This window comes from Candoia aspera, chromosome 3, assembly GCF_035149785.1.
Source record: "Candoia aspera isolate rCanAsp1 chromosome 3, rCanAsp1.hap2, whole genome shotgun sequence".
Lineage (NCBI taxonomy): Eukaryota > Metazoa > Chordata > Lepidosauria > Squamata > Boidae > Candoia > Candoia aspera.
The window spans coordinates 48,930,200-48,954,975 of NC_086155.1; the positions used below are offsets into that span (position 1 = coordinate 48,930,200).

A 24,776-nucleotide genomic window follows, 5' to 3' on the forward strand; every position below is an offset into this window, starting at 1 on the left:
ATGGGTTTAAGCAATGAACAGTATGGCTGACAAAACTAGAATGGCTGGGTTCACATATCACATAGCCATAGTGGTCTATTGCACAAATGATGAAGTCATATTTTAGTACAGTTTTGTGAAGTTTTGATTATAAAACAATTTTAATTTGTAAGGCCAGCATTAATTATACTCAAACAAGCTATACAATGGCTTCATAATTTCATGCTATGTGCTTTGCATCCTTCTTTAACCAGTCAAAAAAGTGACATTTGCAATGGAATGCAGAGATGAGTACTGTACTTCATTTGATTGCATGGCTGCCCTGCAGTGTCAGAGTGTGATCCCAGGAAACAATGTTTTTGGCCTAAGATCTGAAGACGTCATCTGCACCAGTATGCTTCAAAACAGCCTTTTTGCCTTCGAAACTGAAGCAGTAAGCAGCTCAATATGGATAAAGGAAATTTTTGTTCCATCATCAGCATCCCTTGAGGGCAGTCTATCAAGCACTATAGGTCAGTAGTGAGCAAATTTAATAATACTGCTGGGAATTGTGGATAGTGAAAATCTAGACTGAGGGCTGGAAATCCCATTTCAGAAGAATATAATTTAAAGCCATATTGGTCTAAGGAAAGATTAAAAGCAGCAGTACCTATTAAGCATATCTAATGGAAGAAATATACTAACCCCAATTTAAGAAATTAAATTAGAGAACAATCTTTGAAGCTGCCCAAAAACTCTAAGAGGGAAAGATGAGTGATAAGAGTATTTTGTTAGTGAAGATTTTTCTATACTATAGCTTGTAAGAATGACCATAGGAGTCCCCTTAATCAGAAATCTGCATGTTTGGGAATATTACTTGAGTAATGCATTTTCACACTCAAATCTTTGGGGCGGGGGGGCAGGCATAATAAATTGTGCTAGCTTTGCTTCAAAAATGACTTGGAAGAACTGCTTTGGACCTAATGCAAGCACAGGAACCTCTCTCCTTTTCATTATGAGCCTGATGCTGCTACTTGAAGAGTTACTTTACTTAACTTTAAGGAATCAGATCCTTAAAGCAACTACATTTTTTCAAGTCCCTATGGAAGCCAAAACATAACTCAGGCTACTTTAATGAATAGCAGAGTAGTACACTTCTTCCAAATCATTTGCAGAGCTTGCCCAAGCTCTACTCCTTAGAGCTGTTTAATATTATCTTTTTGTCAGTCTCTTCAACACAGTGTATTTCAGTATTAAAAGAGGAAAAAGACAAAATACAGTAAAAAATGGGGACATTAAAAGACAGAATATTTTGTTTGTATTTCTTGAATACAGGTGTTTGATGTAGACCGCATTTGATGTGATATAAAAAATCACTAGGAAGAACAATGTTTGCATGGTTATCTTTTTATTTCATGTTCTTCAGATATTTCTGGAATTAAAAAATATGTATGGGGGCTTACTGATCCCATCTCATAAGGGTTTAAACAACAGTGTTCTAAGCCTCCACTGCTAATTGATCACTGCACCAATACTAAAATTTCAAGACTTATACTTCCCCCCCAATACCCCCCCCAAATTAGGCCTACTATATAGACACCCAGCAGCACTGCTATACAACAGCGAGTTGCAGGTGCTGCCTACTGTAAATAGCACTGCTCAGCCAACCAGCTTTCCTGAGGAAACAAATAAGCAGCAGCATGAGCACAGGTAATCACTCAACTTCTCCAGAATACACACAGTAGCGGAAGATCCCAGCATCCTCCCAAAAGGCTCTGTTGAGAGGTTGTTATAGATGCCATACTGGGAAATCCAATATGTGATCAGCTGTAAGGGTGGGAGGGAATGCAGAAAACGCAACAATTAAGGCAAGGAAGGGATAGGGCCACAGCAGTGCAATTGGTGAGATGTACATTATGTGCTGACAGTGGTGATAGCAATATCTTGCCTGGTGGATTAGAAGGCCTTCCCCAATATAGAATGAGTCCTTGCATTGTGTTCTCCCAGCTTATGGGTTCCAGTCAAAATACTGTAATACATCTGACAGAAAACTAAAAGCCATTAAGCTTATTACAATAAAGACACCTTTCATCCCTCACCCATCCTCCAAGGACACTTGACACTGTACACATGGCCTCTGAAGAGGACATCATCATCTAGTCAGAAGAATCACTTGAATCCCAGAGAAAGTCTGAAAAGTCGAAGTCTGTATCTCTGTGCAACAGCGCAAAGGTAAGAGCCCATTGGACAAGGCACAAATCATCATCATCATCATCCTCTTCAGAGCTCTCAGATGGAGATGGATTATAGACCTGTGATATGGGAAACATGCCAGAAAAAAAATAAATAAATAACACATTGACATAAAATCACTCCACCAGTCTGCCAGAAAATGGATTTGGATTGAAAGCACTGGCAGGTTTTAGCAGACCTGTTAAGGCAATGAAGTTTATCCAGTAAGTAGCACTAACTTTATCTGCAATTTTTAGGAAAACAAACTGTTATAAATAGGATGACAAAGGCTGGTCCAAGACTGGTTGCAACATTATGGAACTCAAAATAACGTACTTCCATGCTGCATCCCTGTCCAACATGACGCCCTTGAAATTTCCAGAATTCCCAGCCAGCATGGCTGAGAATTATAAGAGAGTACCAGACTGAGGGAGGCATAGCAGAACTGTCTGGAGTCAGCTCTGAAATGGGTATCTTGTTCAGTGAACAGCTGAAATGATTCACCTTATCTCAAGCATAAGGAAGTAGTTTTACTTACAAAGGGTCGCCGCCTCCGCCGGTCAGTTCTCTGTCTCAGCCTTGCAGTGGGAACCTGGCCACCAGGAAGTTCATGCCGGTAGATGCATTCTGATTTAAAGGGACAGTGACCATTGCCTCGGACAAAGAATTTGCAATGTATTTTGCTAGAAGAAGCAAAGTAATTATTAGAACACGAGCAGCAGGCATCTCACTCGATTAATAAAAAGGTTTTTTTTAATTTGTAGACAGGTGTACAAAAATGGTATACCGCAACTTAATGTCAGCTAAATATTGAGTTACCCTCTTAATGTAATTACAAAATAATCCTTTAATCAGTAACTTCTTCCCAATTATTCAAACAAAAGGTTGAAAGCCAAAGAGATCAGGAATCTGAATTAAATTTGTAATTCTACTTCCCTCCACCGGTTGCCTACAAATGTGTGCTAGCTGGGAATATTGAAAATATAGGCATGACACATCTATTCATATCCTGCTTTTCCTTCAGAAGCTCTACATAGCACTTCCTCCTACCATTTTATACACGTACCAACCCTGTGGGGTACAGTAGTCTAAGTGATAGTGATTGACCCAAAGTTACCTAATGAGGTTCCACAGCTGAGTCTGGATTTGATCCTGGGTCTCCACAATTCTAGTCCAGCAACTTAACAATTACATCACAGACTTTAGAAGCTGAACAACTTTGTCCTAGGTTGTTAAATAAATTTTGTGTGGCAAAGTAGGTTATTGGTTTGTTTTCACCTTTGAGCCAGACCTGATTCCTGGAAAATACATGGACAAGTCCCTGCAGTTTTCTAGGCATTTTCAGAAATGGTTAGCCATTGCCTTCTTCCAAGGGCTGAGAGGGAGTGGCTGGCCTGAGGTCATCCAACTGCCTTTTGTGACTAGGGCAAGGATAAAACTCAGATTTCCCTGCTCCTAGTCCAGCACTTTAATCACTAGACCAAACTGGTTCTCAGGAAAATACACAGGCAGAATTGGAGTCACTGCCATAGGGTATCCTTTAACAGTGACAGGAACATTACATGCATGCACATACATGAAGCCTCCTCTATGGTAGTCATCATTTTAGGGTTGATTGATTGATTATACTTTATTAATTAGTCTATTTGACCATATCAAAACATCAACTGCAGTAAAATACAGTAAGACAAAATAAGATACAATATAATGGGATAAAATAGGCTAGAATGAGATAAAATAGATAAAATATAGTAAGATAGGGTAAAATAAGAATAAAAGATAAGGTAAAATAGTATACAATAAAAAGGAAGAGAGAGAGATATAGTAAGATGAATATTAGACTCTAAGACAATATTGCTTTAGGTGAATTGTATGCAACCCCAATGAGTTCTATAAAATGTATTCTCTGTGTGCAATGTCAAAGAATGGCAGCGTTGACCTGATATCTGCATAGAAGTAATATCACAGATTCCAAGTCCAGAGCAGATGCTAATAATCCACTTTGCAATCAGAACACGATTGTTTCTCTGCACACCTGGGTAACAGAACGACATTCCACAAAGAAAGCACAGTGACTTCACCAATCCCTGTGGGCATCCTGGATCCAATGGTACTAAAACTCTTGCTGCCTCTGTCAGCCCCAACTCAAAATCCACATCTATTATCATCTACTTCCAGGCACAGAATAGCATCAGGCTACCAAATTGCCAGACGTACAAGCTGGGTTTAGAAAAGGCAGAGGAACTAGAGACCAAATTGCCAATATCCGCTGGATAATGGAAAAAGCCAGGGAGTTTCAGAAAAAACATCTATTTCTGTTTTATTGACTATTCTAAAGCCTTTGACTGTGTGGACCATAACAAATTGTGGCAAGTTCTTAGTGGTATGGGGATACCAAGTCATCTTGTCTGCCTCCTGAAGAATCTGTATAACGACCAAGTAGCAACAGTAAGAACAGACCACGGAACAACGGACTGGTTTAAGATTGGGAAAGGAGTACGGCAGGGCTGTATACTCTCACCCTACCTATTCAACTTGTATGCAGAACACATCATGCGACAAGCTGGCCTTGAGGAATCCAAGGCTGGAGTTAAAATCTCTGGAAGAAACATTAACAATCTCAGATATGCAGATGATACCACTTTGATGGCTGAAAGTGAAGAGGAACTGAGGAGCCTTATGATGAAGGTGAAAGAAGAAAGTGCAAAAGCTGGTTTGCAGCTAAACCTCAAAAAAACCAAGATTATGGCAACCAGCTTGATTGATAACTGGCAAATAGAGGGAGAAAATGTAGAAGCAGTGAAAGACTTTGTATTCCTAGGTGCAAAGATTACTGCAGATGCTGACTGCAGTCAGGAAATCAGAAGACGCTTAATCCTTGGAAGAGCAGCAATGACAAATCTCGATAAAATAGTTAAGAGCAGAGACATCACACTGACAACAAAGGCCCGCATAGTTAAAGCAATGGTGTTCCCTGTAGTAACATATGGCTGCGAGAGCTGGACCATAAGGAAGGCTGAGCGAAGGAAGATCGATGCTTTTGAACTGTGGTGTTGGAGGAAAATTCTGAGAGTGCCTTGGACTGCAAGAAGATCCAACCAGTCCATCCTCCAGGAAATAAAGCCAGACTGCTCACTTGAGGGAATGATATTAAAGGCAAAACTGAAATACTTTGGCCACATAATGAGAAGACGGGACACCCTGGAGAAGATGCTGATGCTAGGGAGAGTGGAAGGCAAAAGGAAGAGGGGCCGACCAAGGGCAAGATGGATGGATGATATTCTAGAGGTGACGGACTGGTCCCTGGGGGAGCTGGGGGTGTTGACGACCGACAGGAAGCTCTGGCGTGGGCTGGTCCATGAAGTCACGAAGAGTCGGAAGCGACTAAACGAATAAACAACAAAACCAAATAAACAATATGTGAAATGTGTTACAAAGGGTGTAGACAGGAGTCATTATAACTAACAGCTTGGGACATTGATAATCAACAGAGTGGCAGAATACAGGTCAAGCAAAAAATCCAAGGCCATTTGCCTCAATGAGGGTATAGACTTAGGTACTACTGTTGGAGAGGTGGAGATGAGGAGGCCCAGTCGCATGAGCCTGTGCAACTACAAGAATTTTTGATTTTGAAGTTTCTAATACATTCAGAGGGCTATTAGGACATGAATTAAAAGCAGAGAGATCCACCAAGTCAGACGCTGCCTTTGAATTTTGTAACTCTTGATTTTTTATAGCAGTTGTGGGAGTGCCAAGAGATTGCTCTTTTTCAGGATTACCTTCACGTTGTTGCTTAAAATTGTCCTTATCGTCCTGAATATTTCGTAGGGCAAAATTTATTAATGGCTTGGCTGCTTGACAAGTTGTCATTAAGGCTTCTCTCAGAACATCTAATCTCTGAAGTATATCGGCCTGCCTTGAGTCTGACAGAGCACTGAAGGAGTTGATCAGGCTTTCTTCAAGTGAATCGTTTGCCAGCTGTGTAGTTGTAGGATGGGCTAGTTGTTTGAACATTTCTTTGGCAGAGGCTCTGCTGCTGAAAAGTCCTTGAAATTGTCTGGGAGAGTTTTACTATCGTATTTTAAAGCGCCAGTACCCTCTTGGCTGCGCTGAGCCACAAGTGATCTAACTTCTTCAAAGTGAAAAACACGAACTGCAAAGATTGAAAATGTACTCAAAAAAGGTTTCATTTTGAAGAGCATGCTGGGTACCACAGACTGTCCAAATGCCAGCAGGACTATAATTGCCTCTGGATGGAAGCCATTCTACCTTTTTTAAGTCCACAGATTTCCTTTCACAGCGTAAAAGCTGACTTCGGGACTGAATAATCGCTTTTTTTTTTGATACCCATCTGCCTCTGTTTGTTATGTTGTTTAAGATTTACAAAGTTATCTTATTAGTTTGTAAAAGACATTTTCTCAATGAATACTTTTCATTGTTCACTCCTTTCTCTGTGGAGCTGCTTATCTTTTCCTTCCCCACGCTGGCACTCCCTCTCAAAGGTATGGATTTGGAGGTAAATTCTTCCTTTCCTCTGTTGGCTGCATGTAAAGCAGTCATTTAATTTGGTAGGGTAAATAATATGGTTAGGCTGACCCTCAGTAAATTTCATGAAGGATTCTTTTAGGGAGTCAACTTTATCCTTAATCGTAGTCAGCAAGTCAAAAATTGAAAAACAGTCTGTGCAGTGAGTAGGCTATGCCTAGTTATAAAGTCCAGTGCATTTTGTTCTTTCAGGGATTTAGGGTTAGAATCCATGTCTCCCTCCTGTATAAATCATTCAGTGGCTGAGCTAACAGCAACTGCCTGTGGAGAGGAAGCATTCTCTATCAGTGACGAGGAAAGGTCTAAAAGTTGCTAGCTTTCGATCTCAGCCTGCAAATCCCACTCAAGCGGGTTGCATCTGTCTGTTAGATAAAGCGGGGAAATGTTACTTACAGGGGAGACTTGCTTGCTTGTAATAAATCTATCAAGCTTCTGCTGTTTTAATGGCTTGGCTGGCAGTTGTGTTGCAGACGGCGTTCTGTCACTTTTCGTTTTCCCACGTTGACCGTGGTAATACTTATGATTTAAAAGGTATGAATGGAAGAGCCCATTACGGAGGCTACGGCTTCATCGCCATCTTGGGGGCGGGGCCATCATTTTAGGGAAACTTGAGGAATGCCATGTTGATGTTTTCCTACTATCGATTAAGACTGCTATTGTACCTAATCATTTTGGCCGGGTGAAGAGGTTGTATTTGATTGTCTCCTTTCAGGTGCTTGATGGCAATCGCCTGGGGGGAGGAACCTGCCCGGACTTGTTTCACTTCCTCTTTTTCTCTGTGCCGGCATGTAGCAAGCCAGGCTTGCTCTCAATGAGAGCTAAGTCCTTTAAATATGTTTTGCTTTCTGTAAATAAATTATTTTTATAGAAATGCTTGGTGTGTGTCTTTTCTGATCTCTCCTGGGCTAAAGGCTTTCCCAGCATTCTGCCAACATGCCATCCCAATCCTTATTTAAGGCAAGTTACAATTCCTTGGGCTTTTTAAATGACACACTTGACCATAAACTATTTCTTTCAGCTCCTCCTTGTTGGTTGTCTTCCCACAGCTCTTGCTCTGGGTTCACCTGGAGGACTGCAATCTACTTATTTGTATGTATGTATACATGCATGCATGAGGCTGCTCATCTCACCATAGTTACTCTAGGCGGCTAACAACAAACAAAATTAACACAACATCAAAGCAGCATAAGAAAGGCTGTAAGGACAGCTGAAATAAAAAGGCAAACAACAATAACTTGAAACCACAACCACAGGCTCCAACTACTAACTCCCTGACCCTCAAGCATCATCACATAACTTTCACCAGAAAGGCAGCTACTTACCTAGTCCGTGCCTTAAAAGTCTCAATCAGTTTTTCCTTTTCTTCTGTATCAAAAACCCAGTATTTGTTGGGAATAAAGTAAGTTGAAGTGACTCTGCACTCTGGGCAACCTCTGGAAGTTGAATACATTGTATAAGACACAGTAGACAATTCATCTGTCAATGTGATCCAACCTTAAGTACTAAAAGCCTCAGAGGTTTTAAACAAGATCAGGTGTCTTCAGAATTTTGATCTGCATTAATATCCTTAGCAGTAAAGCAGAAGCAAATTGCAACAGATGTTGGTTAACAATATGAGAATTTCAAGAATTCATGAAAAGTCCATTATCTCCCATATAGATTTACAAATTAGGGTTTGTCATATCGATTGCAGTTATAGCTCCTGCTGAGGGTATAATGGACAGGATTATTTTTAAGTATTGCCCTCATGTTTGATTTGTCATATCATTAGATTTCAGTCTTCCTGGCATGTATTAGACATTATTTCCATGCATTCAGAATAATGATTTGTGTGACAAACATTATGCATGTTTATTACACACGTTTATGACCTAGGACATTTGTTTATGGTTTATATTCTGCCTTTCTGCCATAAGACCCTCAATGTAACTCAAACCATCCAGGCAGGGTGGAGTATGCTCCCATTATTTCCCCCAACAGAGTGACTTTGTCCCTATTCCTTCCTATTGACCTGAAAATGCACGTCATGGGCATTATAGATCTACATCTGACATCATTCTTATGCTATGTATGATGGTTTGCTCCTCTTCTTGAAAATGGGACTGCATCCCATAAAACCTAAGGAAAGCCTTGCAGAATCAAGCTTACCCTTTTCTTTCCAGGCCTTGGTTCTTGGTTGTTTTTTTAGTTTTGCCACTGTAGAGGGCAATGATACACTGCACTTGAAAACTGGCCTTTCAAAATTCCTGTGTATTCCTCTTTTCCTCCAAGTAGCTCAGTGCAGTAGGAAAAAGAGTGTATGGAAATTAAAAGCTTCTCACACGAGCATGATAGACAATGGAAGTACAAGCTTAGAGGGTACAAAGTCTCTCTACACAAATACTGGCCAGGAAAGAGGTTGGATATTAACCCGCATAAAGATTCCATTTATATAGGCAGGAGGCCTTAAATTGCCATGGAAAACTTACTTTATCACTGTATTGTGAAAGTCTCGGCTTTTCCGCCACTTCCGGATGCAGCCCACACAATAGGCATGGGTGCAGTTGGGAAGAATGCCAAACAGACGTTCCTCAGGCAAGGTTTTCTGAGAGACTTTGTCCATGCAGATGCCACATACCACATCCTTGCTCTGTGCCACTGCAGCTTCTGTTGCTGCATCTGAACTACCAATTGCCTAAAAAAGATCATCACAATGTTTAACAGTAGTATAAAACAAGACAGATCTTGGATAGATCCTTTCTGCATATTGCTCTTTCACAAGTTTAAATTTAGAAGTTTGTTCCTATATAACCTATTTATTGGAGCTTTAGATAAAAGGAAAATTGTGAGTGGTAGGAGGATGACTGGGGCAAGACTCATGCAATCATACACATCCTTGTCTCACTGGCAGCTCTTGGTATGCTTTTCCTGTCCCACAGAAGAGAAAGTCTGCTACTCTAAACAAATTAAGCAGAGTTTATATAAATGCTTAGCTGCTAACATTTAAATGCCCAGGGATTTAGTATCAAGCACAAGAGAACAGTAGCCTTCATTGGGTGAACTTCTTTCCCCAAACTGTTGCCCCTCGATGTATTCAGTTGCAATTCTCAGAAATTCCAACCAAAAGATAGAAGGGTAGGAAAGTCCACTATAATTAGGCTTTGTTTTGATAAACATATTTTAACACAAAGAAATATAAAATAATAAAATAAAAAATATTTTGCGCAACATTCATGTTTTTTTCTCTTTATATCACCATCATTTGCCTCCCAGGAATTTGATTTTCATTTACCTATTTGTTTCCTATTTCACCACTCTTTCTCCCTTCCTCACATCTGTTCCTTACCCATTCCATTTCTCTCTCTCTCCAAAGATTGCCTAACCCAACTAGTTCACAGCCTGTAGAACCTGTTTGCAGGCAAAGGCAGATGGAAGGAGAGAAACAAGGATGTGCATAGAGCAAAGCTGGGCCCTGTAGATGTTGAATTACAATTGCTAGCATCTCCAACCATTGGCCATGCTGGCTAAGAAGGTTCAGTTCAGTGATTTCTGGAGACATCATCCCCATCAACAGAGTGTACACTAGTCTGAATTCTCAAAGATGCTTTAAGATCTCAGTACATGGGAACATCGAATTTTCTTGGCAAAATTTTTTACAAGGTAGGTTGCCAGGTCTTTCCTTAACCCTCCCCATTTGTCCGGGCTTGGGACCAGCATGTACACTTGGCTAGTGTACATGGCTGACATGCAGCCAAGAAATTAAACACCTAATCATGCTGGGTTGCACAGCAATGATGAGTATGAATCAAATTTGGAAAAACAAGGATGTCAGCTTGACAACTAAGTGTACACTAGTCCGCACTATCATGTTCCCCATAACTATATATGGCTGTGAAAGTTGGATGATGAAAAAGTTGGATAGAAGGAAAATTGATTTGTTTGAACTACGGTGTTGGAGGAGGCTCTTGCACATCCCTTGGACTGCAAAGATAACAAATAAAGAAGTGTTGAAGTGCATAAAACCGGTCATGTCACTAGAAGGAAAAATAACAAAACTTAGACTTAGTTACTTGGGTCATGTCATGAGATAAACATCGTTGGAGAAAGACGTTATGCTTGGAAAGGTCAGTGGCAAAAGACGAGGACGCCAAAGAACGCGCTGGTTGGATGTAATCAAAGCAGACAGAGGCCAAAATATAAAGCAACTGAAAGAAGCTGTACAAGATCGGAAATCATGGAGAGAGCTGACTTATGGAATCACCAAGGGTCAGATACGACTGAATGGATAATTTGATTCAACGTGGGAACAATACAACTCTTCATTTAACCCCCAAATATAACAGCCTGCATATTCCATATGCAATTGCATACAACAAAATTGTTGTCCTAGGATATTAAAACAACAGAGCATGCTTCTAGATGGTAGCATCTACTGTTCTCTGTTATTTATCTCTCCCACCTACCTTTGACTCTTCTGAGAGGAGAGAAGCAGAAGCAGTCTCCTTGGTGGATTCACTTTCTGATTTCAAGGATGTGATACCAATTTTCTGTTCCTGGGAGCTAGAATCTAAGCAGAAGGAACATAGCTAGCCAGAAAAACATTTTCCCATCACCCCACCCTATATAATATTATACATGTGTCTAAATCACAAAAATCACACACCCAGCATTCTTACCAACTTCAAAAAGAATAACAGTATGTATCTCAGGAAGGACAAATCAGAAGAAACAGTGACAGAACTTTTTTCAGTTGCCAACAGTGATGGTGGTGGAAAGACTAAATGGCCATTCAGCTGGGTGGGTTGTAAAGGATCTCTACCCCTTTATTTTAATGCAAAATACAGAGCTTTTCACTTAAGCCAAGAGACATGCACGTTAAATAACTGTTAAAAAGTGACCCAATTATGTGGTCACTTAAATGGACTCTTGCAACACAAGAGCCACTCAGGAAAGTAGCTCCCATAAGCTTGGTTGCTGTTTGAAGATCCTCAAAGGATGGATATGAAGTGCCTTCATGGTTCAAATGGAACACAATGAAAAACAGCCCTGGCACAAAAAGATACTTTGACAGAGAAAAGTGTACATTAGCTACCAAATAATAAAGGTCTGGAAAATGGAGAAAGAATCAAAAGACCACCTGAAATGATGAGTCCAAGATAATGCAACATCTCATGGGTGCTATGCTTCAGGTGGTAGAAGTTCCATGTGTTTTATGAATGCTCCAATAAAATATAAAACACACACAACCTCATTCCATTAGTTCTGCTGGAAACCTACCTGCAGTGGTCTCCCTAGGGACAAATTCTTTGCTGAGAGCAGAGTTTGATGGATCCCAAGGAGTGAAGGCTTTTTCCTTGTCTTCATCTTCCTCGTCAAATGACATGCTCATGCTTTCAAAGTTTGTTTGCAGCTGCCCCATGCTCAAGACTGCTGGCTCAGACTCAAGCCGAGACCCTCCGCAGCTCCTGACTGAAGCCTCTGGCAAGATGGCTGGCTCTGACCCCCGTCGGTTCAGTGACAATCCACTTCCTTCCAGTCCATGGGAGACAAACGCTATACCACACCTGTTCACGGCTGGGGCTTCTGAGATATGCTGGTAGCTAATGAAATATTGAACAGTGAGATGGAGTGATAGCAGTATCTCACTGAGAGCATAACAAACATATCTGTCCTTGCACTTTAGAAGTGTCATACCCATACCCTCAGGGAAATGCAATTGCACTTTCATAACCCACAAGAGAGAAATCATTATAGCTGTATAAAATGGTTGTCAAGTGGTGCTTACTATAATCCTGTTAGAGAAGGGGGTCAGAAAACATTCCTTCCTAATGCCCCTTCCCCAAGTAACCTCAGTGCTTCCTCAAAGTTGTCCTGAGTGCTAGGAAATCTAAAGCAGCAAGAGAGATGAGAGAGGGGCAAGAGACACAAACTTGAAAGGGGCTTGTCTGATCTTTCTCTTTCCACCTCTACTGGATCCTAGTGCCTTCTGTGAATTCATACTGTTTCCATGTATGGATTGGACAATCTGGATCTAACTTGTGCCTTCTGATAATCATGATATTCAGCACGAGGGACAAATGATATTCTCAAGCTATGTGTAAGACTATAATGTCCTTAAAAGAGGCTGTTTGTTTGTGTAATTCACAAGGTGATCAGAACAGGAATTATCTGTGTACCATTTCATTTTGAAACTGTAGCATCTACCATTAACATGGATTTTGAAAGAGGACTACAAAAGCCTGATATGGTTTGTGCATAATATGATGTGTGTGTCCATGGCTTATGGCTCAGTATTATTTACAAACTAGGCCACTATAGCTTGCTCAATAAACCATGGCTTAGCACGATATGTGAATCCAGCCAAGTAACTCCTAATACAAGAAGCCAGAAGAAAATCTGATTACTAACCCATAGTGTGTTGCCTAAGTGGGAAAGCTGGACATTTCTATTTTCACTTTCAAGCCATTATACCTTCAACACCACTATACGCAATATGGAGTAATATGAAACCTTCCTCCCCTGACCCCAAAATTTCCTAAAGTAAAGTTTAAAGTATTTAAGACCTTTCTTAGACAGCAATTTCCTGCTGCTATGCAACATTTAAAGAATTCTAAATATGTCATGGATTAGCCAACAGAGGAATATTCAAGCCAGTACAGAGTACTGCAAAATCCTGGAAAGTAAACCTAAATTGAAGTAGCTCACTAAGAGCAAAACCAAAAAAGGGATGCTGCATCAGAACTTGCATCACAGTTCTCACAGTCCATCTTTCTCTGCCTCTAGGTGCAGACCAGCACCAAGACACATTTCCAATATCTTCATGGACACTTACACCTTCTGTCCCCTATGTGCCAGGCATTAAGGCAGATTATACTAGGGCTTTGCAAATCTTTTATTTCCTAGCTAGAATGGACATATTTGGGAATTTATTGAGGGCCAGATTGGGGAATATTACTATAGAATAGTTCCTTGGAAACTCCTGGTGGGAGCAGTAATCCAAACATCTAGAAGATACCACGCTGCAGAAGACCATTCTAGAAGCAGCTGTCGGCTGATGCGGAATATAGGCCAAGCCTTCTGAGTTTTCTTGTTGCTTGAAATGAATGGAGAGAGTATTCTGGAACATAAATGAAGGTGACGCTCTAGGAAGTTCAAGGGAAAAGGTGGGGTGGAGAGATATGACCCCTGAAGAGGCAGAGGGAAGGTACTGGGAAGATCAAGGGGGCTAGGGGATATGCCATGCTGCGAGTTACTATGGGGAAAGGACAAAGGGGTAACATGCATCAGCCTTGCCCTACTTTCTCCATCTAGGTTTTGATTTGTTCAAAACCAGGAACCAAAGGAATCAGATTTCAGTCCTGGTGAATTATGGGTGACCTAGAAGAATTTGGCAGAATTTCCAGACCTGGTGGTTTGTTCTAGGTTTGAAGCAAACTTTTTCCACCCTGTGCACAACTGTACTTCTAATCCTCCATATCTAGTAGATATGAGGGATGTAGGGATGATATATTTTTAAGAATATTTACCTGCAACGGTCTCCATAGCCACAGAATCCATTCTGGAAATACCTGCAGATCTGGGTAGATTTCCTATTATGGGAGTATCGGCAGTTCTGACCCCATCTGCAGGCTCCACGGGCAAAGTTCCTAGAAGCAAAATAATAATGAAATGTGTAGTAGGAACCAGAATTCTATTCTTAATAGGGCCATCTAGATGACAATATCTCAATAAAAATAGTACAACCAGTATTAAACTTACATGCATTTCCATCTTAGGTTAAGTTTGAACTTATCAGGCCCCACAAGGATGGACAATCTTTTATATAAAGAGTGGCATTTAGTAATGTCAGTTTAATGGAAAATTATCCCTATCCCCTTGCCACCCCTTTAGACCAGACCTCTGGCAGGTATCAATTCTTACTCTACCTAAGCCAGGCATGCATTTGCATCCTTCACATATGGCCCATTCACTAAGAAGTAGAGAAGATAGCCATCAAATTTCCAGTTTGCTGCAGGTCACACCTCAGTCTTGTTTCCCTCTATTTTCTATTATGAAGTCTAAGAAGGCCCTTTATTCCATTTTGGGTCATCTGCAATTCTTACCAGAAACACCCTTTCTCATCATCGTTAATGGTTTGCTAAATGAAAACAGAAAATGCAAAACAGAAAAAAAATGGAATGATATGAGAGACTAGAAAGTTTAATAGGCACATCCATTACACAGATGTAGACCTATGAAGCATCTTTCATTACAACATTTGGAATTTTAAAAATGAAATGGGAACATGCCATTTTCAAGCTCATAGTTCCAGGAAAGGGGTATATATTATAACAGGAATAGCCAGCAATATCAATCTTATGCAGGAAGAGCTGTTCTCATCTTTTGATTGCTAAGAGATGATTTCACAAAGGCATTAATTCAGAGGAGATTGCTCTATTTATATTTAATAGAGCAAAGCAGCTCACTCTAGGTCTTCAGTGTGAGTTGAAAGAAAATTAGTTAACCATGATGAAAGGGAGGTAATACTTTTAAAAAATGATACATGGATTGGCTGGTTCAAAACCAGAATTTCTGCATCAAAAATACATTTTAATACTCAGATAAACTAAGAGCTCAACACAACCATGGAAATGACAGGCTAAAGCAACGATGTTCCAAAAAGTATTTGGCCTTAGGATATATAATTAACACTGTTGTTGTACTAGGTTTTTATTATTTTTATTATGTACATATGTTTGAGGGTTTTGTTGTACCCCATCCAGAGGCTTAATTATAAATAAAGAGCAACACTATTCAAGTACCTAAAGGGGTGTCACACACAAGAAATCCACAAATTATTTTCTGTCATCTGAATGGTGTTAAATTACAGGAAGCCAGATTCTGTTTGAATGCTTGAATAACAGCAGGAGCAGTTCAACAGTGAAACTGTTTACTGAGTGAGATGTGAGATGTGAGATTCCTTTGGCTGTGATGTCTTCAAACCTTGGGTAAACATTTGCCAGGGATGTCTTGTTTCCTGCACTGAACGAAGGGCTGGATTAGATGAACCAAATGGCAGAATCAGGTTCCTTCCAATTCTTTGATTCCAAGCACTGACATTCTGGTAGAGGATCAGAGGTAGGAAGAAAATGCACCACTTCTTGACATTATTTGAATGGGGGAAGACCTGGAAAAATGGGTAACTAAAGGAGAAGTCTAGGAAGCCTGAGGATTTCATCTGCACAGCTTTGGGCCCTAATCCCATTGTCAATACTGTTTTATTCTAGACATGGCCACCATGCAATTAAGTCAATTTCAAACTCCCATTCCACCAGCCTGAGTCACCTCTGAAACTATCCGAGATGCATTTTTTATCCTTGCTAGACAAAAAATCTTCCTAATTGCTCTCAATTTATACTATTTAGTTATTAAATTTATATTCCACCTTTTTGTCTATACAACATTCCGTTGATGTTTTCCTACTAACGATTAAGACTGCTATTGTACCTAATCATTTTGGCTGGGTGAAGAGGTTGTATTTGATTGTCTCCTTTCACGTGCTTGATGCAAATCGCCTGGGGGGAGGAACCTGCCCGGACTTGTTTCTTACTTCCTCTTTTTCTCTGTGCCGACATGTAGCCAAGCTAGGTAGCTCTCAATGAGAGCTAAGTCCTTTAAATATGTTTTGCTTTTGTTTTGCTTTCTGTAAATAAATTATTTTTATAGAAATGCCTGGTGTGTGACTTTTCTGATCTCTCCTGGGCTAAAGGCTTTCCCAGCATTCTCCAACAGGTTATGTGCCCAGTAAACAGCCCAGTAAAACCCAGAGAGATCAGCTCCACACCTCATGCACAATTTTAAGGCAGGTAGCAAAGACCTGTGAAGATTTTCTTTGGAGCCACCTGGAGATTTTCCAGCAACTGCTGGTCTACAGAACAAAGAAGCCAGCTGAGGTGACTTGCAAAAGAAGGAAGAAGCCATGGCTACCTCCCAGCCCTCAGCGATGCCTCTGGAGCACCTATCAGAGACCAACTATTTGAATTGGGCCCTGAAGATGGAGATGTATCTTCGCAGAGAGAATCTTTGGCTGCCAATTGGTGAACAAAACCCCCAAAATCCCAGTGCTGAATGGCTGAGACAGGATGAGCGGGCTAGAGCCACCATTATCCTGGGAGTTGAGGACAATCAGCTAGTCCACGTGCGAGGCATGCAGTCTGCAAAGCAACTCTGGGACGCTTTGAGAGACTTGTATGTAAAGGCAACAGCAGGGAGTAAAGTTACCCTGACGAAAAAGCTGTACAGAGCCTACCTTGCAGAAGGAGATAGCCTTCCTGAGCACCTGCATTATATTCAGCAGCTGTTTGTTGAGTTGCAGGAGAGAGGAATGGAATTTACACCTCTCACAAAATCATATATCCTCCTGTCCTCACTGAATGCAACGTGGGACACACTGATTTGTACCCTGGAGGCTATGCCTGAAGCAGACCTCACCCCATTGTATGTTACACAGCGCTTACTCGCTGAATGGGAGAAAAGAGAGGAAAGATCCCCCCCATCTCTTCTGGAAAGCTGCAATACCAGAAAATGAGGGAAAAGAAGGGAAAAGAACCTGAGGCCACAGCGCTAGCCAGCCAGCGATGCTTCACTTGTGGTTCAGCTGGACATTTGCAAAGAGACTGTGCCATGAGACCCAAGAGTAGAAAGACAGAGAAGAAGAACACAAGGGCAACACAGAAGAAGGCTCTTCAGACAACCCAAATTGCACAGGTTGCTGAAAAGGGTAATTCTGATGTATGGGTGTTAGATTCTGGGGCCAGTTGTCATTTATGTAATTGTAAAAGATCTTTTGTGTCACTGTCTAAACTGATGGGTCTGTGACCAAAATTATGGGACAAGGTGACTTGTATTTATCCTGCTTAGGAGAAACTGTAAAAGGTGTGCTGTATGTGCCAAATTTACAATCAAACCTTTTATCTGTGGCACAATTGGCTGCAACAGGGTATATCATAACATTTAAGAAAAATGGTTGTGAGATACAAAAAAATGGGAAATTGTGTGCTACTGGTATGTTAAAAGACTCCTTGTACATTGTGCAAAATGCAAGGAAGCCAAGCTGCAAGGCTGCAGTTGGCAACATGCCATATCATGACCAATGTGTACACCTGATGCACAGGAGATTTGGTCATGCTAATTTCAAGTATATAGCACAAATGCCACAGCTGTGTGCTGACCTAAAGATAAAACCCTGTGACAAATACTTAGATTGTGTAGTTTGCAAAGAATGCAAAACACTAAAAGCTCCTGTGAGTAAGCACAGTGACAGAGTTGCAACTAGACCTTTGGAAATTGTACACTCTGACATTATTGGTCCTTTTGCTCCAAGTCTTGGACAAGCAAGGTATTGAATGACCATCATTGATGATTTCTCAAGATACACATTTATCTACATCTTAAAACATAAAGATGAGGCATTTGAGAAATTTAAAAGTTTTGTGACATGGGCAAATGGAAAATTCCCTAGGCCTGTATCTGCACTCCAATGTGATAGAGGAGAGGAATACCTTTCTCACAAATTCAGAAGGTTCCTAGTGGAAAAAGGGATAGAACAAATTCTTTCTAACCCTTACACCCCTCAGCAAAATGGTGTTGCTGAAAGAAAGGGCAGAACCTTGCAAAATGCGATGGAATGCATGATTAAAGATTCACAATTATCTTTTAACTATTGGGCAGAGGCCTTATCGACTGCTTGTTATGTACAAAACAGATTGTATAACTCTGTGATTCAGGACACTCCATTCCATTTGTTTTATGGTGTGAAACCAAAGGTAAACCATCTTAGAGTGTTTGGTAGCACTGCATGGGTTCATATTCCAAAACAACAGAGAAGGAAAGGAGGCCCCACAACAAAGAAAGCCATCTTTGTTGGCTATGAACAAAGCCAGAGGAGCTACAGGTTCATAATGGGAGAGAAATTAATAATTAGCAAAAGCGCTTTTGCTGAACAAAACTGGGGGAGATTAAATTCTAGCTCTCCAGTTGATCTGACCACCACAAGAGAACAGCAAGGACTTGCTGATGGTGATCTTTTGCCTGATGAGGACATTAAACCAGAAAAGCAAACTGAAGATCTGTCTGATGAGACAGATGCTTCTCAGGAAAGTGATAGGAGTCACAATTTAAGCCCTGTATTACCTCGCAGATCTCAGAGGAGTAATAAAGGCGTTCCTCCATCACGTTTTCAGGCTGAAACAGTAAAGGCTTTTCACATATTCACAGAACCTGAGTCTTTAGAACAAGTGAATGCTTTACCACCTGAGATTGCACAAAATTGGCATTCTGCCATGCAACAGGAATTAGCATCCTTGAAAGAAAATAAAACATGGAAACTGGTAAATCTACCTCCCAATGAATGCTGTCTGGGTTGTAGGTGGGTTTTCAAACTGAAAAGGGATGCTGATGGCAAAATCCAAAAATATAAAGCAAGGTTGGTTGCAAAAGGGTTCACTCAAAGGAAAGATTTAGACTTTGACAAGACTTTTGCACCAGTTACTAAAGGTGAATCAATTAGATTACTGTTAAAAGTTGCTGCACTAAAAGGAATGTCAGTTAACCACTATGACATTCAGACTGCATTTCTCTATGGTGATTTAGATCACAGATTATACATGCAGCAACCCCCTGGCTATGAAAAAGGGGAGAATCTAGTCTGTGAACTGCAGAAGTCAATCTATGGGTTAAAACAAGCTGCTAGATCCTGGAATCAAAAAGTAGATGAAAAACTGCAGAATTTTGGTTTTGAAAAAGGAAAAGCAGATCCCTGTGTATATATGAAGAAGGACAAACAAGGCTGTATGTATCTGTGCATTTATGTTGATGATTTGCTGCTGTTCACATCAACAGAAAAACAAAGGCTTGATTCTGAAGCCTGCATGAAAAGCCATTTCACATTAAAAAGCCTTGGAATTATAACAACCTAGGTTTGGAAAAACACAGGAAGAATGGTAGCTTTCTGTTAAACCAAAGGGGAGATAATGGTAAAATAATGTGAATGGAAAGACATATAAAGTTGTCAGAGAAGATTGGTTTGCATCTTAATCTATAGTGTAAAAAGGGGAGTGTTGATGTTTTCCTACTAACGATTAAGACTGCTATTGTGCCTAATCATTTTGGCTGGGTGAAGAGGTTGTATTTGATTGTCTCCTTTCACCTGCTTGATGCAAATCGCCTGGGGGGAGGAACCTGCCCGACTTGTTTCTTACTTCCTCTTTTTCTTTGTAGCCAAGCTAGGTAGCTCTCAATGAGAGCTAAGTACTTTAAATATGTTTTGCTTTTTGTAAATAAATTATTTTTATAGAAATGCCTGGTGTGTGTCTTTTCTGATCTCTCCTGGGCTAAAGGCTTTCCCAGCATTCTGCAACACATTCGAAGTGGTTTACAAATCTCCTTTTCCATGCCCTTTTATTGGCTGAATAGTAACAGTAGACAGAGCCATTTTGGGTTCAGAGCAGGGCTTTGGGGAAGGGACGCGTCTCAACCAACTGGAACAATGGCTTGCAAGCAGCATCTGGATCAAACTATTCCTGATCTTTAACCTATTACATGACCATTGCCTTCATTGTTCCCCACCTCTTCTCTACCTTCTAATGCAGGGTTTTTCAACCAGGGCTCCATGGATCCCTAGGGTTCTGTAAGAGGTCACTGGGGGTTCCCTGGGAGATCACAGTTTACTTTAAAAAATTATTTCAAATCTGGGCAACTTCACATTAAAGAGGTAAGTTTCGTTCTTTATTTTTAGTTTAAGAACACTGTTAACACGTATATACAGGCCTACACATGAAACAAATATAATAATTTTGTAACTTGTGGCCTCTATTTGAGCCTGAATGTGTGGGGGTTCCGCGAGGCCTGAAACGTATTTCAAGGGTTCCTCCAGGGTCAAAGGCTGAGAAATTAAATTAACAAGAGCAGAGGAAAACTATGTTTCCACTTGATCTGTGAAGCTGAAAAGGCTCTCCCAAACTTGGCTACTGTATTGTCATAGAAAAATAGTGCAGGAGAGGAGCAATGAAAGAAACAGTGATGTAGGCAAGAAATTTTTTTTTAAAAAGTGGAGGGAAATAAAATCCTGTTACTTACACGGGGATACCAAACATTTCATGACAATGGTGCTCTTTATGCAAAGATGCTGGATATGGTGATCATCACACAAAGATACCAAAAGCCAAATTGCAGACCTTTAATCTAGACATGGTCACCATGCAGTAATCAATTATTTCACTACAATACCTGACATGAGTAAGAGTAGTGGTCCCCCCCCCCGCCACTCTGGCTAGGAATTATGGGAGCTGAACTCCAGCACCTTTAGAGACAGCCTAGATTGGGGAAAGCTATTCTGTAGACAATTATTTTGTTTGTAGTTAATGTTAAAAACAGTATGTATTGAAGGTAAGCAGTTGTAACTGAAATCATCACATAAGGTACGGATGGTTTCATAAGAGCAACTTTATTGTCAGCAGAGGGGCACATACTTTCCTTTTAAGAGGTTACCTTTTCCTAGAAACTAAATTTACCGATCAGCAGGGATGTTGATCCGTGGTAGTGCAAGGAGGAGCAGTGGGCGTTGTTTGGCAGTTGAGTGCAATTTCAGCTCTTTGTTTCTGCTATTCCAGAATGCAGGGCGAGTAAAAACTGGCAAGCCTATTTGGTATTTCTCCCAAGGCTAAGAGGCCACTAACACTGGAAAGTTACTAACACAGCAGCCACCAACCTATGCTCCCATAAGCATGGGATAAAAACGAACGATTCCCGCCTAATTTTAGCTAAGCCTAAATGCGGCTTTAGTTGTATCCTTGTACTTGAAAGGAAAAAGAAAACAGGAAGAGGCCCTCCATTTTTGTGCGGGTGCTTCCTGGAATCAAAGGCGTGTCTTTACCGTTCGTGATTCAGTGCCGCGCCCTGAAAATGACTCCAAGTCAGAGTTCGTAAGAAAGCAGCAAAAAATTCACTTTCTCACCGCGACTCTGCGGCAGAATCGGCAGGCCATCGTAGCAACCCGCTCGAGCTGCAGATTGCGCGCGCATCCCCCAGGAGCGACGCTCGGCGGGAAATGATGCAAGCAGAAACAAAAGCAAGAAAGTTGGCTTACAACTGGGAAGGAATCACTCAGCAGCCGGGCCCAACACAGTAATACTGTTACTGAATCACTTTAAGTACTCCAGCCAGCTACTTAGTAGCGCCTAAACCTCACCCTGTCCCGCGTCCGCCAGCGTGCCCACCAAGCTAGACGACAGCAACTAGGAAAATTGCAAGCACGACTATCAGAGCGCGCGTCGCACGAGACACCCCCCAGGCGATCTAACCGAGAGGAAAGACGGTGCTCAAGGTCTCGCTCCAAAAACGCCATACCTGCATGGGGTCCTACTAGATCCGGGTCTCTTGCTGGCCTGGCGAGCGCCTCCTCCTACAGCCCACCTAGACTCCATCGTACTTCCAGGCAGACACAGAAACTCCCAAATCTATTTGGCCTGTCCCTCTTCCCAGAGGCACTTTATGACAGAGGAGGAGTTTAGCAAGAAGAGCCCATTGGAGAAAGGAGAGTGGACACACCCCGCTTTTTATTAAGCGGTCGAATGGAGTGACTTGCCTCTATTTGAACAGGTTTCTTTCGCGCCGTTTCAACGTGCAAGAGAGATTCAAGCAGGGGAGGTAGTTCTCTTTCCTCGCTGACAGAGGAAGCGAAATGCTTCAGCAGCTGCTCCAGACGTTTTTGCAGAGGGGACAAATGGGGGACACATTGCATTTGAGAATGGGGCTCATCCATCCTGAACTTATGTTCTCAAATCCTCCTGACTTAAACGAAGTTTAGTAGGGTAGTAGTTTGTTCTATATACGGCTAGCTTTTACCAACCGAAAACCAAATTACAATAAAATAGGTCCCAAACAAGTTCGTTTCCAAACAAAAACGTTATGTAACTATTTTATGTACAGATTAGACAAAACAAAATACATTGGTAATGGATTTCTTTCAAAAATAGTTACTTCCAAGGGACTACTAGTATACATACAACCAGGATTGTACTGAGAGGAAGCAGAGCATACAGACAAGAGTCTGGCCAAACAAGAAAGCCAAAACATACTGTTATTTATCCAAAGAATGGTTAATCACGCTGCTTGATCAATATGATCAAATACAAACTCAGACGGCAGAGAATGGAGGCAAAACACCTGTAAATGTCCATAAAAGTTGAATCTGCCAACTGTTTTGCAGTTCACCACCGCTTCAAAGTCTTTGAGACTTTGGAGGGTCTCTTTTCTAATGGCATTATGTTGTGTAGGTGTTTGTTACCCATATTAGTCCTCATAAAGATTTCAATTCAACACGGACACATAAATGTCTGTCTATAGCCTGGATCTGATGAGCTGCACTGGTTGCCACTGTGCTTCCGAATTCAATCAAGGTGCTGGTAGTTGCCTTTAAAGCCCTTCACGACTAAGTTGCTTGTGGGACTGTCTCTCTATGATTGTATCTTCCTGTTCTGTTAGATCAGCAGGAGAGGCATGCTCCAGATCCTGTCTGTCAGGGAGTGTCATCTGGCAGAACCCTGGAAGAGAGACTTTTCTGTTGTGGCACCTGCCCTCTGGAACATATTCCCCTAGAGATCAGGCTCACCCCAACCCTGCTGGTCTTTTGTACGGCCTTGAAAATCTGGTTTTGTCATCAAGCCCCAGGATGTGTGGTTGAGCCCATATCATGGTTGTGTTGTTGTTTGGTTGGTTTTTCTGGGCTGCTATATATGTTATTTATTATATTATGTGGTTTTTATCTTGTTTTAAGTATTGTTAGCTACCCAGAATCATGAATTTGAGGTGGGCAGCCATTCAAATTGAATGATTGAATGAATGAAGAATAAGGTATGGTGATAACAATAGCACACATTGTAGGAGAGCTGTGTTAGTTTATGGTATCAAAAAGTCAGAAGGATTCTGGTAGCATCTTTTGTGACTAATTTTATTAAAAGGCATAAACTTTTGTGAGCAGCAGTTCATCAGATGCACGGAGCGGCTAGACTGATAGAGGATTTAAATTGGGGTGAAATGCGGTGGAGAGAGGGAGGGGAAGACAGGTTGGTTATGCAGATATAGGTTACAAGTGTGATAGATTACAAGTACCTTCTCAGTTAACAGTTGTAATGTGTTAAAACCTCATTTTGTTGAGACCTTTTGAGATTGTCTGAAACTTTTTGATGTATTTAAGTTCAGTGACCTCTCACTCAAAGGTGCTGTTAAAAGTCTCATTTTTCCAGAATGGTAACTTTAAGGTCTGAAACAGTGTCCTAGGAGGTAGAAATGCTATAATATTACTTTGTCTTTGTTCTGAGTCCTGATGTCAAATTTGTGTTTATTAATTCTTTTGCACAAAGTTTGCACCATTTGTCTTACATAGAATATAGAAGGGCATTGCTGGCAGATGATGGCATATATCAATTAGAGGGAGACAGTGAGAAAGCACCTTTAATCTTGTGCATTTATCTAATACATCTAATGTGATATATGCCATCATCTGCAGACAACATAGAAGGAAACAAGAACATATAAGATGAATGAGGCAGTTTGTCTGTGTAATCACTAGAAGTTGAGCCCAGTTTGAAGGCCTCTAATTAACTAGGTGTTTTAAGTACTAGATTAAATCTATCACAGAGAAAATACAGCTAATCTTCAATTCTGAAAACATGAGTTTCATAGAAAGAAAAGCAGAGTTGAGCAGGTCTATGAAGGCTGGCAAAGCAGGAAGGTTGGCAAAGGAAGACAAATGAAGAACCAAGAAAGCCCAGTATACTGTTTTGAACATATAAAACAGAATGATGCTAAATACAAAATAAATCAATATTTTAGATCAGAGCTTTCCAAACTGTGTGTCGTGACCTGTTAGGGTGTCGGCTGCAATGTGTAGGTGTGTCGCGCTGTCAAGGGATCGTACAGGTACTGCGCATGCGCAGTATGCATAATCGGGTCAAAACAGCTGATTCCACGACTTCCAGTGACGCAGCCGCACCTGCAGTGTGTTAGTGTGTCACCAATGTGAG

The 24,776-nt window shown here is 41.0% G+C and overlaps 1 protein-coding gene across 1 annotated transcript; it reads right to left on the reverse strand.

The window, feature by feature from the left end:
• Positions 1–1,349: 1,349 nt before the first annotated feature.
• Positions 1,350–22,249, reverse strand: LOC134493219 (probable E3 ubiquitin-protein ligase makorin-1). Its single transcript, XM_063297597.1, has 8 exons — positions 22,099–22,249; positions 14,241–14,360; positions 11,992–12,314; positions 11,178–11,281; positions 9,204–9,409; positions 8,058–8,168; positions 2,729–2,873; positions 1,350–2,270 (listed from the first exon to the last, which is right to left on the reverse strand). Exons 1-8 carry the CDS (start codon positions 22,173–22,175, stop codon positions 2,115–2,117), a joined length of 1,242 nt encoding a protein of 413 aa, XP_063153667.1. The 5' UTR covers positions 22,176–22,249; the 3' UTR covers positions 1,350–2,114.
• Between the last annotated feature and the right edge of the window lie 2,527 nt (positions 22,250–24,776).